Raw genomic sequence first — 18,183 nt, forward strand, 5'->3', positions numbered from 1 at the left:
GGTAAATAATATTCGTGCAGTTATAATAATATAAATATAAAATTATTGTGTGAAAAGTGAATAATTTGAAGTGACATATAATCATGTTAGTAAAGAATTAAAGAATTGTTCAAAATATTCATTTCGTGAATTATATGTGTAATAGTGGTACTGTGAGATAAGTAGGAAATTGAAACTGTAAGGAAATAATGCAAGGAATTATAGAATTTGAGCATAAGTGGTAGAAATGTATAATATATTCATTTCGTGATATAGGGTAAAAATGAAATATAAAGTGTAATTGTGATAAGAAATTAAGTCTCGTAATTAAATAAATAAAATCGTGCAATCGTGTAAAAGGCCTTTGTAAACTACGCAGGACTCGTGGGATATAATTGGCATGTCATAGAAACCCAATCACTCCCGTGTTATTCGTGTTACGGGTGACATTCGTCGCACTATGGTGCAATTCATTTTTTTCGGTGTATCTTTCGTGGTTCTCCATCATTTACTTAGGGCATTCATGTAAGAAAGAATAAAATAAAGGTCTTGAAGTGTATAAAGTAAGTAATAATTTGTGCTAAGTAAACCTTTAAGATTAGATATTATGTTTATAATATTAAGTGATAATAATATTTCTTGGTAATTCATCTATGAAATGACATATTGTGAATAATCGTTCTTATAAAGAATTAATGTATTAAATTATTTTTATATTAAATATCTAATAATAATTAGAATTCATTCGAGTACTTACCAAGCTCAAAGAAGCTTAACACGTTGTTTCTAATGTGTAATGTACAACCAATGCTTAGGAGGAAAAGGGTTTGACTAAACTAGATAGGTCACATCTCATTATCGACAATGTATGGATTATGATTTGTGTAGACAAATGATGGATTTAGAGTGATGTGTACATAAGTAAACAATTGATTGAAATTCAAAGATCGTGTTATGGTGCATTGATGTCTTAAAGTCAAGTGGAAATTTTTGAGGTAAATGTGGATAATGGTTATTTAGTGAAATTAGTGCCCAAATCTGGCTTCCTTTGCTCGAGTTATTTATTTAACTTTGGTAAGGGGTGTTACAATAATGAATACACCTATGAGTATCTTTTTCGTTAAACATAAATTAATTGAGAACTTGTGAGATTATTTTAAACATTTTCACATGACAACCCTCAATACTAAAAACTTGATAGATTAGTGAGTTGTAGATGTCGTTACGACAAGGGTTGTCATATCTCAGAAATTAGATTAGAATAAATTAGGTTAGTGAAATCAAGAGTGGGCATGTCCTGATTTTTAGTTATGATTGTGAAAATTTTGTTAAGTGAATTAATTTGGTTTAGTGGTTAGGTGTTCTACTTGGGTTTGAGAGGTTCGGAGTTCAAATCTTTTGTCTTGCATTTTTGTTATTTTGCCTAAAATCCTTGTCTTTGAACACCTGATTTATATATTATCTTCGTTCAATTGATGATAAGAATGAGACTACTAGTTTAGTGATAAGGCTTTAGCTTACCCTTCGTTCAATTGTTTTTGGTTTTGAACAATGAGGAAATATTATGGGTGGTTAATTAGTGTGATTTAGTGGGACGTGGGTAGTTGAATTAATCCCTTAAACCACTCATCTTTTTACTATTCATCACCCCCATTCCTTTGTTTCACGTTTCTATTTTTTTATTTTTCTTTCTTCTTGAATTTCATCTTTTCTTTCTTTTTGTTTTGTTTTTCCTTTTGTTTTGCTGCTATTAAGTTGCCAAGGAATTATCTTTTTGACTCTTTTCGTGATCGTAAATCCAAGTAAGGGTAAGTAACTTCGATTTATTTTTTGGTTTTGAAATTTAACTCATTTTTTGGGGAAAGGTATGAGATGCTTGTGCTTAGTCTCGGCTTTGTTGTGTTAAGTGTTTTTGTGGTTCTTGATTAGGCAAAAGGGGTGAAAATCAAAACCTTACAACAGAGTAGATACAATTTTTATGTTGTTCCAGAAAAGTAAGTGCGTGAACTTCGTCTTAGGGACTGAAATTTTGATTTAAGGATGTTATTTTGGATGATTTTTCGATGGTTAATTAGTGTAATTTGATGAATGATTGTATGATTCAGGGGTTCCAGTTGTGTGATCAATCAAATCTGCCATCAGGGGTGATTCTAACCCAAAACATCGATTGGAACTCAGAAAAACTAAAAAATAGAGGCTATTTTGAAACTATTTTGCATTACACAATCGTGTCCCAAATCGTGTGGGCCACATGGGCTGGCCAGTTGGGCTGTGTGGGCCCATTTTTTAGAAATATTCCACTTAGGCCTGTTTGACCTAAAAATCCATAATTAGACCTTTCGTAGGGTTCGTCTGGCTCAAATTAGACTCGAAACGTGACATCTGTCAAGATGTGTTAGCATGTGCTATGGTTAAGGTAGGTGAAAAACTTATGTACAATTTGTGTTTCAATAACTTTGAAAGTATAATTACATGGAAAAATGTGCATGAAACCTGTAAGTAAAAATAACTGTTAGTATAAGCAATATGATATGATATTATCTGTATAAGTTATGTGTTGTGTTATGCTTCGTATAATATCTATTTATGCATGCATGCCATACAACCTATGTGATATGTATGCGTGCTAACGTGATTTTGCATATGCATTGGGGTGGGTTCTGATTTGAAATACTGCAATTTTGGCAGTTAAACCGCAATATATGTCTTGTAGCTCAGCTGCACTACTATGAGTGGCATACCACCATGACCAAGTGTGTTTGGATGGATGGACTCTTGTAGTCCTATTTGGTGTGATTGGTTGGAAAAAATTGGTGTGTAGCGGATGGGTTTAGGATCTGTGATTGCATCTATATCAAAATTTGCATTTGCAATTGTATCTGAATCTGATTATGTTGAATCTGAATATGCATCTGTATTCGATTATGAAATACATCTGGTTCTGTATAAGAGAATGTGCTTGAGATTTTTTATTCTGAAATTATGAATTCCATTATGATATATGATTATGAAAATATGATATTCCGATCTGACATATGTTTCTGGTAATGTGTACATTATAAGTAAAAATTTTGTGATGATATCTACAATTATGTTTGTTATAAGTATACACTATTTGTGGGCTGAGTCATACACTAGGCTACTAGCTCACCTATTTGTTTAATACGTTTCAGGTGACTTTCAGACTTAGGACTTGGCAGCGATTCTGGAGCTTAGTTCAGACAATTTAGTATAAGTATTTTTTGGATTTTGATTTCGAACTTTATGGTCTTTTGGATTTTAATTTGTTTTGGAAAGTTAATTTTTTGTTTTTGGTATTTGTTTTCACGGACGTGGTATTTACAACTCGTAAACACACCCAAGATGACATAACTGATGGAACCCCTAAGATTTTAAGGGATAAGAATTTTTAAAGTAATTTTTCGCTACAAGGTTTTGAAATTAATTACGTCATTTTACCACTCAATTGGTTAAACATTCAAGATTATTTTTATAAAATTAATAAAACAAGGTTTGTGTTAAAGTGTCCACACACGATCTTCTGAATACTTGTATTTTTGATAAATTAAATAACTTTATTACTCTGAAAATAAAACTAAGTTTTCTTGTAAGTTAATCGACAATGTTTTTATGAACGTTGTAACATTCATAATTCGACCTTAACGACTAGGTCGAATTTGAGGTGTTACAATAGTGGCTCATCAACATTGAAATACTCTCTCATAGAAAATAAGCCCCAACACCTTGCCAATCTATAAGAGAGAGCGCACAAGTTTGTAGAAATTGAAGAAATGGATAATTCTAATATGAAGTTTAGCACATGATTTCTACTTCATCATACCAACAATGATTAATATATCTTGTTCACGAGCGAATACTTAATAAAGATCAGTGTAAAACACACCCTATCTTGGGGGTAAATTTTTTTTAAGGTGGGGACAACACTTATGTCCTCTAAGTTTCCAAGGAATATCTCTTCGTGTTTTGAGTCTTATGAAGACAAAAGATACTCGGTCCATATAGTAAATACACTAGTTACACCCATTTGAACTCCTTGCGAGCATGCATTTAGAGTTAGGTTCAAGACCAAGGTATTGTCGAGAGTCCTCCTCTAATGAGATCTTGTAAAACCCCTTATCCATCTTGATGATTGATACAAGTAGGTGATGTCACATTAAGAAGAATATCACTTTAACAAAATGTCTTTCTATCAAAAATCAATATTTATCCATATAATAAAATTTCATAAAATGAAACTCAACATTTTGAAAGCTTTAAAGATATTTTAAAATCACTTACCATTATTTTTCGGTTGCTAAAATAAGTGAAAATATAAAACGAATCTTTTGAAGCACTAGAGTGGCTCAAAATGCAAGTTTTGAATTTGATTCAAGTATGAAAATGTTAAATCCAAAATCATTAACCAACCTTTAATTTTTCACATATCATTATATAATTTTCAAGGTTTTAAAAGTCATTTTATACCATCTCCAGAGTCCCATTACAAAATGAGAATGTTCGGGCATCATTCAAAGTTCTTACGAGGCTTAAACATACATGTTTTATGGTGCAAGGCAACATGTCTCTAGACATACACCCTAGGTGCATATCTTGAGACATGGTATGGAAACTATAACAAACCAAATACTGACTTGCATGTCTTAAGCCATGAGGTTCATGTCTCGAGACCTTGCATCACTGGAGCAAAAGTTGGCTTAAAAACACATCAAAATTTCCCCAAACATCTACTATGATATCAATAAGTTTCAAATAATTTTAAAACTAAATCAATGTACATTCAAACAAAAATTTAAGTCATACATATGTTAAAGGACAATGGTTATACAAGCCAATATACTTGTACTAACTAAGACTAGCCTAAGCCTTTATGTACATGCGAAACCAAAAATATAGTAATACAAATCACTACTTACCAAGCTTCAAACCTCAACAGTGATGAAATCCTCCCAAGATTTGATATCAAGTTTCTCGAAAAACACTTTAACCTACGTGTTTAAAAAAATAATGCGTTAAGCTCAAAGAGCTTAGTAAGTACATTTAGATTTAGTAAGTACATTTAGATTTCTTATCTTACCCTATTTGAATTATTGTCGGGTCTTTTTGTAACAACCTATTTTCACTGATAAAAGAAATAGTGGTTTGAGACCACAAATCTGATGAGTGAATTATTATTTTATTATTTATTCAGTGTCTTTGGGGTATCATTAAGGTCGTAGTAAAGTTTCATTAAGAAATTTTGGTGTTTGAATGATTAATTAGGTAAAAAGGACTAAATAAAAAAGGCGTAAAAGTTGAAATCTATTATTTAAAAGGGCTAAATGGTTATGGAAAGGAATATTAATGGACTTGAATGGTAAATATACCAATTATTAAGTTAGTGGATATGCATGGATAGATTTTAATGAAATTTCCATGAATTTTTAAGGTTAAAATGGTAATTTGATTATTAGGTTAAAATATTAAGTTAATTAAAAGGAAATAAGGTATCATCTTCTTTCTTTTCTTGTTTTTGCAATCGAAATCACCATTGGAGGAGCTCCAAGCTTTGGTCATCTTCTTTTTGTGTATGTGAGCTAATTTTTCGCATATTTCTTATAATTTATATGTTTTTGAGATCGTTACAACTAGGTACAACTAGTCCGCACCTTTGTTTTTGAATCTGTTAAAATTTTTAGAAGTTGCCATTGATGAATCTTGAATATTTTTTATGATGGCTATGTGTTTGAAGCTTTGATTGTGGTGTTTGGTTGTTTTGTAAAATGGTTTTTGTTAGATTTTGAGTTAAGGATTTAATTGTTAAAATGCTAAAATTGCAAAGTTTGATAGTGAATTTAGTGTGTAGTATGGACGGTTGAAGGGTTTAGTATGTTTGGCTATAATTTGATTATTAGGAAATGGTTAATTTGATAGTTTTCGGGTTAGAAGACTAAATTACAAAAGATGTAAAAGTTTAGGGAAAATGTGTAATTAATGAAAAGTTAAGGGTTATATACATTGAATGGAATGTGAAATATGTGTGAGATTAATATATTATTTTTAATTATTATATAGATCAAAACTTGGATCAAAAAGATAATAACCGAGGAAAAGGGAAAATAGCGGATTAACCCTTACTCGTGGTTCGGAATCGAATAGTAGGTAAGTTCGTAGTGTTTCAATATGTAAATGAAATACTATTTGTACTTTTACATTATAGTTTATTAGTTAAAGATCGATAGTTAATTATTGAATATTTTCACATACGTGCTCCTGTTTGTACTTCGGTACCCCTGTTTGCACATACGTGCCACTGTTTATACTTCGATACCCCTGTTTGCACATGTGGCTAAATATGTGTCTCTTAGGGTAGTGACATGTATATGTGGCTAAATATGTTGGTTTGATACTTTACTAAACTACGTCAATAGTTATTTTATCATGCTTGTAAATAGGTTTCTTTTTGATGTAGTTAGATTGGTATGAAAGTGAATACTTGTGGTATGTTTTGGTATATGATTGAACTAAGTTACTGTGCAAGTATTGGATCAATGATGATATGTTTTAGTTGTTGATGTTTTGTTATAATTGTGATGTCTGTGAATGGCACACTGGTTGGTTGACTTTAGGACATTAAAGTAACATGTTTGTCTAGTGGTGAGTGATGTTTATGTTCATTTGGATGCATGTTTAAATGGTTAGATTGGTTAGGTGTGAATTGCTTGTGGAATGGCTAGATTATAGGTAAATTTTGGATTCACACGGCTTGGGACACGGGCGTGTGACTCAGCTGTGTATTTGACGACATGGCCGTGTGCCATCTGAAGGTTTCAAAGGGTTCAAGTCAATGAGTTACATGGCCTAAGCCTAACACGTGGCCTGACAAACGGGCATGTGGGGCAACTCAGAGAGTTACACTGCCTGCCACATGGGCATGTGACTGTAACGCGTAGGTTTGTGCAAGTGTACACAGTCGTTATCAAGTAATAAGTAAGTATCGAGTTATCGTCTCCACAGGGATTGTATTTGTGCTAAGTCACTTAATTTGTAAAATTATATTAACAATTTGGAAAATAAAAACACAATATAGTTGAGAAGTGGTGATTAAAATATATTAAACTAAATGCAATGATATCTAATGCAAATTATCCTAAGTATGCAAACTATATGAATGAAATAGATTTTAGTAAAATTAAACACAATTTGCAATAATTATAACATAAATAGACTAGGACAATTACTTTAATTAAACTTAATTTATTATCAACATGCTTAATAACATTCGAAAAAATATTTCATGGCAACTCGATCTTTCATGAGTTTGGAAACCACATTAGGTCCTTTCAAAATCCTTTACTTAGTAAATACACATTTTACTGATCCTTGTTTACTAAGGGTTTCTTAGCATTTGTGTGAGGTAACAGGGACGTGTTAGGTTTGAAACAATTTAATAACACAAATCTAAAAATTATGCAGATAACAGAGCTTGGTTAGAGTTATTATGCAACCTACAATTCAATCGTGTTAGGATCTAAATTGAGCATGCACATTTCAATTATGCGTCCATTAGCTGTCGTCTGGTTAGGATCGCTCAGCTAATTTAGGTGCATTTCAATAATGTATGAACGCAATACAAACTTGATTTTAATTGAAAACATGATCGATTGGGGCACAAACATTATAAGCATGAATCAAATAAATATTATTTAATCAAAGCAATCATCCTAGCTTAAATAAAATTAAGCTAACATTGTTGTAGACAAGAACAAAGAACACATAGCAAACATCTTTATATTAAATTAAAGAAAAGAAAGATTAAACCCAATTCAGAGTGGCTGTCACCCAAGACTCTGACTGACGAGAGTCCTTCGTTCCTTTGCTTTGCTCCTTTGCTGATGGCTCTCCAAGGTGGCCGACCAAGGGTTCTTTAAGAGGCTTAATTGCTAAAATCTCTATGAAGAGATGATGCTAGGCGTGGGAATGGAAAAGGCTAAGAGAAAAAGAGAGAATGATGCTTGATGGATGCTTGAGGGATGATTGAGGGATATGAATGAAGGAATGAAAGGGTCTTATTTATAGGTGATGAAAGAGAGATAGTTTGTTAAAAATAGGAGTTTCCATATTTTGAAACATCTTCCATGGGTGGTCGGCCATAATTTTAGTAAGTTAAGCTGATTTTTCCTTGATTTGTAGTCAATTTGAGTGCCACAACAACTCAGGACTGAGACTCGGTCAAGTGCAAATCTTCAGGTAAATCTCTAATTTCTTTAACTCTTCAAGGACCTTGTGCAATTAAACCAAAATGTTGTTTATGGACAGCCTTGTGCAGCCGAATTTTGGGTTGACTTGGTCTCCAATTTGGACGGTTTTGTAATCTAGCAAAGCTATCAGACCTGTCCAAAATAAATCAACAAGTTAGAGGACCAAAGAATTAAATTTATCCAATTTAATTAGTTAATTAAAACCCAAATTATTAATGAAATATTTTAAAATGAATTATTAAATATAATTTTATATTTTATTATTTAATTTAATCATGCACGACCCACTTTATGTCTTAAAAAATATAATAAATTCAAATTAATATAAAATAAGCCATTTATTGCATGAAAACTATATAATAAAACATAAAATCAAATTTTAATAATTTCTATGCCCTAATTTCATATTTTCATATATTTCATTAATTTATTAAACAATTACTTAGTTTTAACAACGAATTTAAGTAAAAAGGTGATAAATTACATAGGAAAAATCCTATGTATTTTTCCATTTACACACCCCCAAACTTAAATCATTGCTCGTCCCGAGTAATGTTTATGCACAGCAAAAGGTCTTGCTAAGGGAAAATTCCTAATTGTGTAAGCAGCATCAATCTTTGTCCAATAATCATGCATTAATAACTTCATGCTTATCGATCTTCTTTATTAACAAGTAATTCATATGCAAACATTCCTTAAGATTATACTAAGCTTCAAAATATGCCAACACAAATCATAGTTTGCATGTATGTCACAGCTATAGATAACATTATTCATTCAACATAATTTCCTATCAATCAAGCAAACAATCACAAGGCTTATTTATGATCTTCATATGTTGAACTTAGGACTTCCTCTCCACTAATGTAGGTGACATAATCATCAAATCAACAGGTCTTTTATAAGGTTGTAATGGGGCTCGGTTAAAGGTAGGGATTTTAAGAAGTGGGACATTTCGGTTTAAAAATCTTAACCTTTAACTTTGTCTTAGTTTTCTCATAATACAAACTTTTTCTTTGAGTGAACCTTTGGAACACCCCCAAACTTATTTTGAACTCGAACTCATACATTTTTCATTTTTTTTAGAGACTGAGCGAACTTTTCTTCGCTTTTTTTTTTGTTTTTTGTTTAAGTATGAGCACATACATCTTTATGAAAATTTCCTCAAATGTTGATTCCCAAGACAACTTTAGTTAAGATAGGTGCACAAATTTAGGATAGCTTTTAAAAAAAAATGGTAACTGGCTTATAATGTAGGTTCATTGCAAAAACAAGCCTTTAAGCTCAAAATTAAAGTTCCAAGGGTCTAATATCATAGGGTTGGCTTGAAAAGGCTCAAACGATCCAAAGAAATAGTGTCTATATCATTTTAGATTTTTATGTCCCCTGAATTTCGCCTCAAGAAAGTTACTAAGTCAATTCTAAAGATATAAACCTTCATGCATGTTTAATCTCAAAAGAACTAAGTTTTCATGGCAAACATTGCTAAGGCTAATATTATACAAGCATTCCATTCTTCATGATAACATACTTTCACTTAGATAAAATCATCATTCATACTTGCATACAAACTATCTCAGTAACAAGAATATCTCTAAACATTCATTTATTAAAACATACTTATGAAAGAAATGATTAAAACATACTCGAAAAACTTAAAAGTTTGAGCAATTTATTTGTCTTACCCCCTTTAAAAAGAAGCAATGTCCTCATTGCAAGAACAAAGTAATGAATGAAAACTGAACACCAGGTAGGGTTGTAAAGAAAGAGAGGTGAGTCATTAAGACTGCTTAAGTACCAAGTTTTTCCTAATAACCCAATCCTAAACATGTTTATTCCCATTACCACATCACTCAGTCTTATTCTTTCTAAAGAACTGCTAAGTTTGTTCATGCTTGCTATGTTTTATTCTGCAGAAATTAAATCCTAATTACGAAAGAAATAAATTCCTAAAGACCAAAAAATAATTAAATAAATAACAGGACAAGAATCCCCCATTTTATTTTTCTGACTTATTCCCCTTGTCTTCTTTAGCTCCATCTCCGCTTGCATCGTCAGTACCTTCCGTCCATGTCTCAAAGATATCATCTAGGAACTCAGGAACAAAAGTATTAGAGATATTCTTAAAAGTATTTCGAATTGAGCCATCTCTAATTTTTGCATATTTCCAGTAAGTTTGTTGTTGATTGTGCATGAACTTGTACATATCCATCAAAATTGACAACTAAGATTTCCTTGAAGTACTTGCAGAAGTCGGCATGACAATTGTATATTCAGGTTCAACACTTAGCTTGACCTGTTCTTCTTCTGGCTCAACCCTTGGTTCAGGAATGTTCGATTCCTTATCAGATTCTTCCTCTTCAGTGTCTGTGATTGAATTAGCTTCAGTTTCAGTTCCAACTGTTGACTCCTCTGTATCCGGCTCAGTTGACTATTCTTGCTTGCCTTGATTTAGTTCATGCACCCTCTCTACTAATCTTTCAAGATCATAATTTGTAATGCATCCTTGAACATATCGCCCCTTCAGATTTGCTTGTATTTTAACATGAGCTTTTAAGCAAAGTGAAGTGATTAATGATGGAAAATAAGCACTTCGTGCCTTCTTTTTAGCACAATTTTGAATCTCCTTGAGGATAATTTTTCCAACATTAATGGACTTTTCTGTCAAATTGCATATAACAAAAGCATCCATTCCATCGAGATGGTAGAACTATGTGAGATAGGCATAAAACTATAGCGAACGAAATAAAACCATACCTTTGCTACTGATTTAAGTATTCTCTTTGACAAGAATGACTTCCATAGTTTCTTATAATCCATTGGGATCCCAGATTTGTCACAACATCAAGCACTTGTTGAAGAAAATCCCAATTGATATTGCTCATCATAGGGTAGTACTCATCTTCTTCAACATCAAGTAAATTAAACAAATCATTGATGGACTTAGAAGTAAGATGTACCTTTTCTTTCGAACGATGACTTCAGTAGCATCTTGCGTAGTCAAACTAGCATAGAATTCTCGAACTAATTCATCATCGGGAAGTGAACGAACATCACAAAATCGTTCCCACTTGAGAGCATTGATTTTCTTTCTAATCGGTATAGGAACAACCATCAAATCATTACTCTTCAAGCCAAAACCTTTTTCCGACATCATAGGTTGATGCTTGAAGATTGAATCAAATCTCTCTTTCACTTCTTCATCGATTAAAATCGAGTTTTCAGGAGTAGTATTTGACTATCTGGTTCTTTTGCGAGACATGGTATCTTTTCCCAAAAATTCGGCAAAGTTTCTACATAAAAGAGAAAAGAGAAATCGGCAAAGTGGGTAGAACTTTCTACGGCAAAAATCTTGCAACGGCAAAAGGGAATTTTGGCAAAAAGGGAAGGGAAGAGAACTTGCAACGGCAAAAATTTTGCAACGACAAAAATACAAAGTATTAATAGAAATAATAAAATAATTCTAAAATCTTTATTTTGTGTGTCAATTCGAGTTCTCGTGTCAAAGCTTTCGTGCAATCCTCATATCCACTCGTTTCCCATATATGACAATAATTATACCTACATAAAAAATAATTGATTAAGTGCATTATCAAATCCCTCCCTCCCCTCACTTAGCTAATGTTTTCCCTTAAGTATTTCATTCATTTATCAATTTGAGCATACTAAAAGCATCTAAGTCAATTTAATTACCCCAATTCTCAATTCAATCAAACAAATATACATTAGTAAAATTTCTATCCTACAATCATCTTTCTTAAGCTAACACATCGATTCACAATTCAATTAATCACACAATTTTTCAAATAGTCTCATAATTAGGCTCTATAATATCAATTCATGCTAAATTGTCAAGACACCAAAATTAATAAAAATTTGCAACCATAAAAAATCAATTGTCTCATCTCTTGTGCTCATTTTTTTTTCTTTTTTCTAATTAAAAAGCTTATCTAGAGTGTCATTACATCTTTTTACGCAAAGAAGGGTGACAACCTAAGCACCCCACCTTAGTTAATTCATCACATCTTTAGATGACTACTAGCTCTACTCATGACTGTTAAGATTAGTAGAGTAAGCGAATATCTTAGAACGTCACTCAATCTTTTGACGTAAAGACAAATGAAAACCAAAGCACTTAACTCTAGTTACTCAATCGGTCACAATTTTAAGACTTTACTAATAATCCAAAAATTAGCAAAGTATTTATTGAAATTTTTTTTCAAAAATATTTTCAAAATAAAAGAAAAGTTAATTTACCGAAAAAAAATCATGCAAATAAATTTTCTCAACCAATTTAACACAAAATTAACATAATGGAGCAATTAATTTTGCACATACATTTTTCTCAAATAATTAAGCGAAATTAAGTCATAGAATCAAAATTTCTCAATGTGTAAAGTCTTCAAATAATTGAGTAAGTGATCATCAAACTTAATCGAATGAAAATAGCATGCAAAAATGTGAAAATTACAATTCATACTTCAATGATCAAGCACGTAACAGGACATTTCACATCAAGCAACATATCAAATTACAATTCAAACTCCCTTTACTTAACTCAGACATTGTCCTCAATGTATTACGATCAATTTGAATGGATGAAGTAAGTGTTAGGAGAGCTTCGCTAGCTGTGCAATGTTGGAAATATACTACTAAAAAATAAAACTGTTAGTGTTGAAAGGAAACCAAATTGAGTGTAAATAAAATAGGAGTCACAGTGTCGTGAAAGAACTATTGCCTTAGAAGCAAATTGGCCTTGATTGGTGTAATCGTATAGTAGAAGTTGCCCTGTAAGGTTAAAACGGTACTTCAATATTTGTACACTCGAATAAAGAAGGTGGACCACAATTGACATTGCTTTTCTTGAAAGAATAGAAACTGAAAAACAAAAGCAATTGATCAGAAATCTGATTGGAAAATAAACTGGAAGAAATTGGTGAAACCACACTAGGTTCAATTTCCAGAAAAGATTGGAGGGGTCACAAATGGTCCTGCTTAAAACCCAATCTCCTTCACAGAATTTCCCTCTCATGTAATTTTGCAGAACACCAAAATTTAGAGAACAGAGAGAAGTTGTTTTTCTGTTTTGTGAAAAATGAGGAGAATGACCTCCTATTTATACAATTTTCTAAAGGGTAAAATGGTAAAATAAAAGTTTCAGTTTACAAAAATAGCAGAGGATTTTTCGTAATTGAAAATATTTTGAAAATATTCTTTTTCATTACCAACATGCAAGACAATGAATGGTAGCAACTATGTTCGTCATTCCAATATGCGTTAAATCATGCAATCAACCCAATAAGATAGTCCTGAGCATTAACTAGAAAAAATAAAATAATTAATTAAAATAAAATTAACTAACTAATTAATTTACATAAAAATGAAAAAAAAATGAAAAGAAAAAATTTGAAAAAAAAAACTAAAAATTGTTAAAGAAAAAGAAAATAATAATAAAAACTTGGGAAAGAGGGTGTGGCTGGGTCGATATTGGTGTGTTGCTGGGAGAGATGCTGATAGCTAGGTTGCAAGTACGGATAGGATGACAATGGTGCTTTGTCGGCCTGATGGCATTGTGGTCAGGTTGGGGGAGATCGGAGGCTAGGTCATGTTGGGTCGAATGAAGGGGTAAACTGGAGTGGTGCACAATGGATTAGGGTAATTGGAGGGGGTAGTGGTCAATGTCAGTGGTGAATGTGGAGAATTGTCTCGACTTTGAGGAGAAATGAGAGTTTGACACTGTTGGTGGCGAGGGTTGGAGTGCAGTTCAACTAGGCTATGAACAATGCATTGAGAAGAGTAGATCATGGTTGCTGCGAGCAGAGGTGGTCGGCGATGACTTGGTTAGCGTGATAGTTGTTGGATCTAATGCCCTAAGTGTAGTATTTTCATCTATGTACACTTGTATTTTTTCAAATAGATTGATTAATAATATTATTCATGAATTATGTTAATATATTTTGTAAATTGTCCTCAATGGTTTTTGCATGCGAAGCAAAATGGAAGCAAATACTAGATCATTGGTTGTCTACTGTTTAACTGATACTAAGCAGTATTACATGGTCAGATTGTAATACGAAAAGATAGCTTATATCAGTAGACGAACCTAAACATGTCCTTAGTCTAATCGGAAATGAGCAAACCGATTAAAAGACTAATATGTTGTCTATCAAGTCCAATTGGGGAGATGCTTTGTCTTGGGCATCGGAGCGGATGACTCCTAGAATATAAAGACGTAGATGTGACTGACTAGACTGACAGTATAGTAGATTGGACCCAAGAAGAAAATATACTAAATCCGTTTATGGGTTTATTCACTTGTGACATTCATAGTGTGATATACCTAAATCCTAAGTAGATTATGGACTATATGTGTGTGACTCGTATACTTTGATGTAAGTAAAAACTTGAGTTCGAATAGATAAGGGATTGGAAGCTAGTGTATTAGGTATATGACTATTGTAGTATGTCACATCATTAGTATGGACACATAAATGAGTTATGTTGATACTTCTTGACCATAAATTTTTATAAAGAAATATATCATAACACTTTTATATTATGTAAATTATTTTTCATAATAATTTTTTTGGCCATAACTTTGAAAAAAATTTAAGATTTAAATAATATAATTATTTGTTATAATTTTATACAATACACAATGGTTTTTATAATATAATTTTTTAGGATTATAATATAAGAATTTTTTTGTCATAACAATCCAAAGCACTCATAGGTGTTCATACTTATAATATAAATTTTTATAACTTGCATAAAAATAATTTTTTAAAATTAGATTTGAGTGTAATTACCTACGTAATTACTCCAATTTTCACCCTCCCCTAAGAGTTAGAGAGTGTGTGAGATCCACTAATTACAATGATTTCCTAAACATGCAGTCATTTTAATACAATTACAAACAATTACACCTAAATACAATTACTAAATGAATTTTCAAACACTACCTAAAACTTAGAGAGTAAAAGACTTACAATTTAGATAATGTTAAAAGGTAGCAAATATTGTACATATCTATGGATGCCCTTTTGGTTGTATTAGATATATATATTATTTTTATAATTAAAAATTAACAACTATTTAAAACTTTTTTTCTAAACTTAATCTTATCACATATGCGTGATACAACATCAATGGAGTTTTTCCATAAATATATGTCCACTAAAATTCTATCTCATTAATTATATATATATATGCTATAACAATTTTATCTTTCAAATTTTCTTTTTCATAATTAAAGTAAAAATCATATTAATAATATTACAAATATATTATATTTTTAAAAAAATTCATCAATAACTTAATTAATAAGTTGATATTTAAATAATAATATTTTATACAAGACTAAAGTGGTCATGCATCACATGAGATAAAAAATTAATATATATTATATGGGGAATTTTTGGTACACTGCTAATGGACTTTTTAGACTCTACAATTAGGTTCAGGAATTGATAAATGTCCTATAAAGGTATAGTATAATATTAAAAAAATATATTAAAAAATATCTGTCAAATTTTTAAAGTTGCTTATGAAATAAAAAAAAATGTACATTACCAATATACCAAATATTAAGTCATATTATATTACAAGGTCGAAAAAAACTTGTGTTCACGTTTTATTTTTATAACATTTAACGTTTTTTTTTGTAAACAAGAACAACAGAAGGTGATAAAAAAATAAAATCAAAAGCCCAAAATATCTTTTTGAATTGAACCCGCACAACTTGAGGAGGTATAGAGAACACCTAAATACTTGTGAATCCTAGAGCAAAATGTTTGACCATAAAATTTGCAACTTCATTATGAGCTATGAAAATATGACGAATACAAACCTTCCAATATAACATTTTACATTTTAATATCATTACATAAATTAACTGCATTAATTATTTCTCTTTTTAAAAATCTCATGTATATATTTATTGCATAAAATTTAAATAATAATAGTAAATCTTATCTCAAATATATATACGTGAGGAATCTCTTATAACATTTCATCTTTGTGAAAATCAAAATCCCCAAACAACCACTTCTAAAAAGCTGACCATATTTTATTTTTATTATATATTATATCTTAAAAAAATATAAATTGAAAGGAAGACCCATCGCGTTTCTTCTTTTGTAAATAAAGTGCTTTGCAAGTAATAATTTAGAAATATTTTCCCAACATCTTATAGAAATGGGTCAACTACAAAAATGATTTCTTATATTTGTATAAATTTAGGTTTTAATTACCCATATTTGAGTTGTTACTTAAAGAACACGAATATTATCAATTGATAATAATTTAGTTACTTTGTTATTACCCAACATTAAAAGTATTACAAAAATATAACATGGCATAAATTGTATCATTAAATGATGATGTGATTTCCATGTCATTGTTATCTAATTTAAATATATATTTTGAATTTTTTAACTTTTTTTTCCCTTGTTTTTCTTATTTTTTCCTTTCTCCAAAATCCTTCCAAACATCAACCTCTTCCCCTTAACTTGGCCACCACCATTACCATTCAAACCATCTCTTGCGCTCCACCGTTCACCTCTCTCACCATCACTAAGCCAAAGCCACCACATTTCAAAGCCCTATTTCATCACCACCATAATAACACTCAACAAACAGTAACCAACAACCAAAAAAAAACCATATTTCAAGTCCCCAAATTAGAACTTGAAAAAACAAAAAAAGAGAGAAGTAAAAAAATATCAAAGAAAAGTAGGTAAACTATACCCAAGGTCACTCTAAAATAAGGTTTGTCCTATTTTAGTCAATCTAATTTTTTTCTCAATTTAGTCACTTTAATTAAGATAATTGGTTGAATTAGTTACTGCTGTATAAAATTTCGTTAATCCACTAACAAATTATTAACGTGGCATGTTAACTCATTGAGTGATTGACATGTGATATTTATTTTACTTTTGACTAAAACTAAGAGCCTCTCTATAATTAGTCCAAAACACTTTTTCCCTCTATACCTTAGAAATGGAGATACCAAATCCCCATGTCGTCATCTTGTCACTCCCTATTCAGGGCCATCTTAAAGCTACCTATCGTTGTGGAGGCATTTAAGCCTCATGTGGGTTCCTCGTCTACCTCAATTGAACAACAACTGCCAGTTGATGTTGTCGTTGCTTGTAGTCAACAACTAGAACCAAAGGCGGCAAACAAGTGTTTTATCTGTAGGATGAAGGTTGGGTTAACTGGGTTTAAGTGCAGGTGCGAGAATACGTTCTGTGGCGAGTATTGGTACCCAAAAAAACATGAGTGGTCTTTTGATTTCAAGGGTGTTGGATGCGATGCCATTGCTAAGGCAAACCCTATTGCTAAAGCTGATAAGGGGGAGAGGTTCTAAAGTGGGGGCTTGTTGTTGAATGAACGTGTTTCTTCCTTTTATTTCTTTCCATCTTGAGCTTATCGAGGGCTCAATTAGATTTAGGGTCGATGGAATTTTGAGGGGGTGATTTAGTAATTTATGTTGTTACTAGTGTTTTGTTGGGGTTGTGGGATATCATTGAGGGGGTTGTTTAAGGGTGAATCACTCCATAATTAAAAAAAAATGGATCAATGAATGTTTTAAGTTTCATTTTTATTTTGAATGTATTTTCCTTTGATCTTTCATTATAACAATGGATCAATGTTGTTTATGTAACGGCTTGATTTTTAATGATATCAAAAAATGTAGTTTCAAAATCCTATTTTCGTAAACCGAGTCTATAAATATTAAATATAAATATAAATTTTTACGTGGTTAATGTAAAAATATATTGAGGTTCGGTGAAGTAATTTTATCAATTAAATAATTAATTAAGATACAAGAACTAAATTATAAAAGTTCAATCACTATAAATTTTTAATTGAAAAAGATTTGAGAACTTAAATTGCAATTAGCCAAAGGTCTAAAATGATAATAAACCATTTTAATGTCGAA

General features: G+C 31.3%; 1 protein-coding gene across 1 annotated transcript; it reads left to right on the forward strand.

Annotated features, from left to right (window-relative positions):
* The first annotated feature begins 17,256 nt into the window (after positions 1–17,256).
* Positions 17,257–17,607, forward strand: LOC107892761 (zinc finger A20 and AN1 domain-containing stress-associated protein 7). Its single transcript, XM_016817813.1, has one exon. The coding sequence runs from the start codon at positions 17,257–17,259 to the stop codon at positions 17,605–17,607; it is 351 nt and encodes a 116-aa protein (XP_016673302.1).
* Positions 17,608–18,183: the final 576 nt, after the last annotated feature.

Source organism: Gossypium hirsutum, chromosome D09, assembly GCF_007990345.1.
Source record: "Gossypium hirsutum isolate 1008001.06 chromosome D09, Gossypium_hirsutum_v2.1, whole genome shotgun sequence".
Lineage (NCBI taxonomy): Eukaryota > Viridiplantae > Streptophyta > Magnoliopsida > Malvales > Malvaceae > Gossypium > Gossypium hirsutum.

What these genes read in the sequence shown, in the direction of transcription:
- LOC107892761 (XM_016817813.1), top strand. Translation starts at nt 17,257, where the DNA reads ATGTCGTCATCTTGTCACTCCCTATTCAGGGCCATCTTAAAGCTACCT.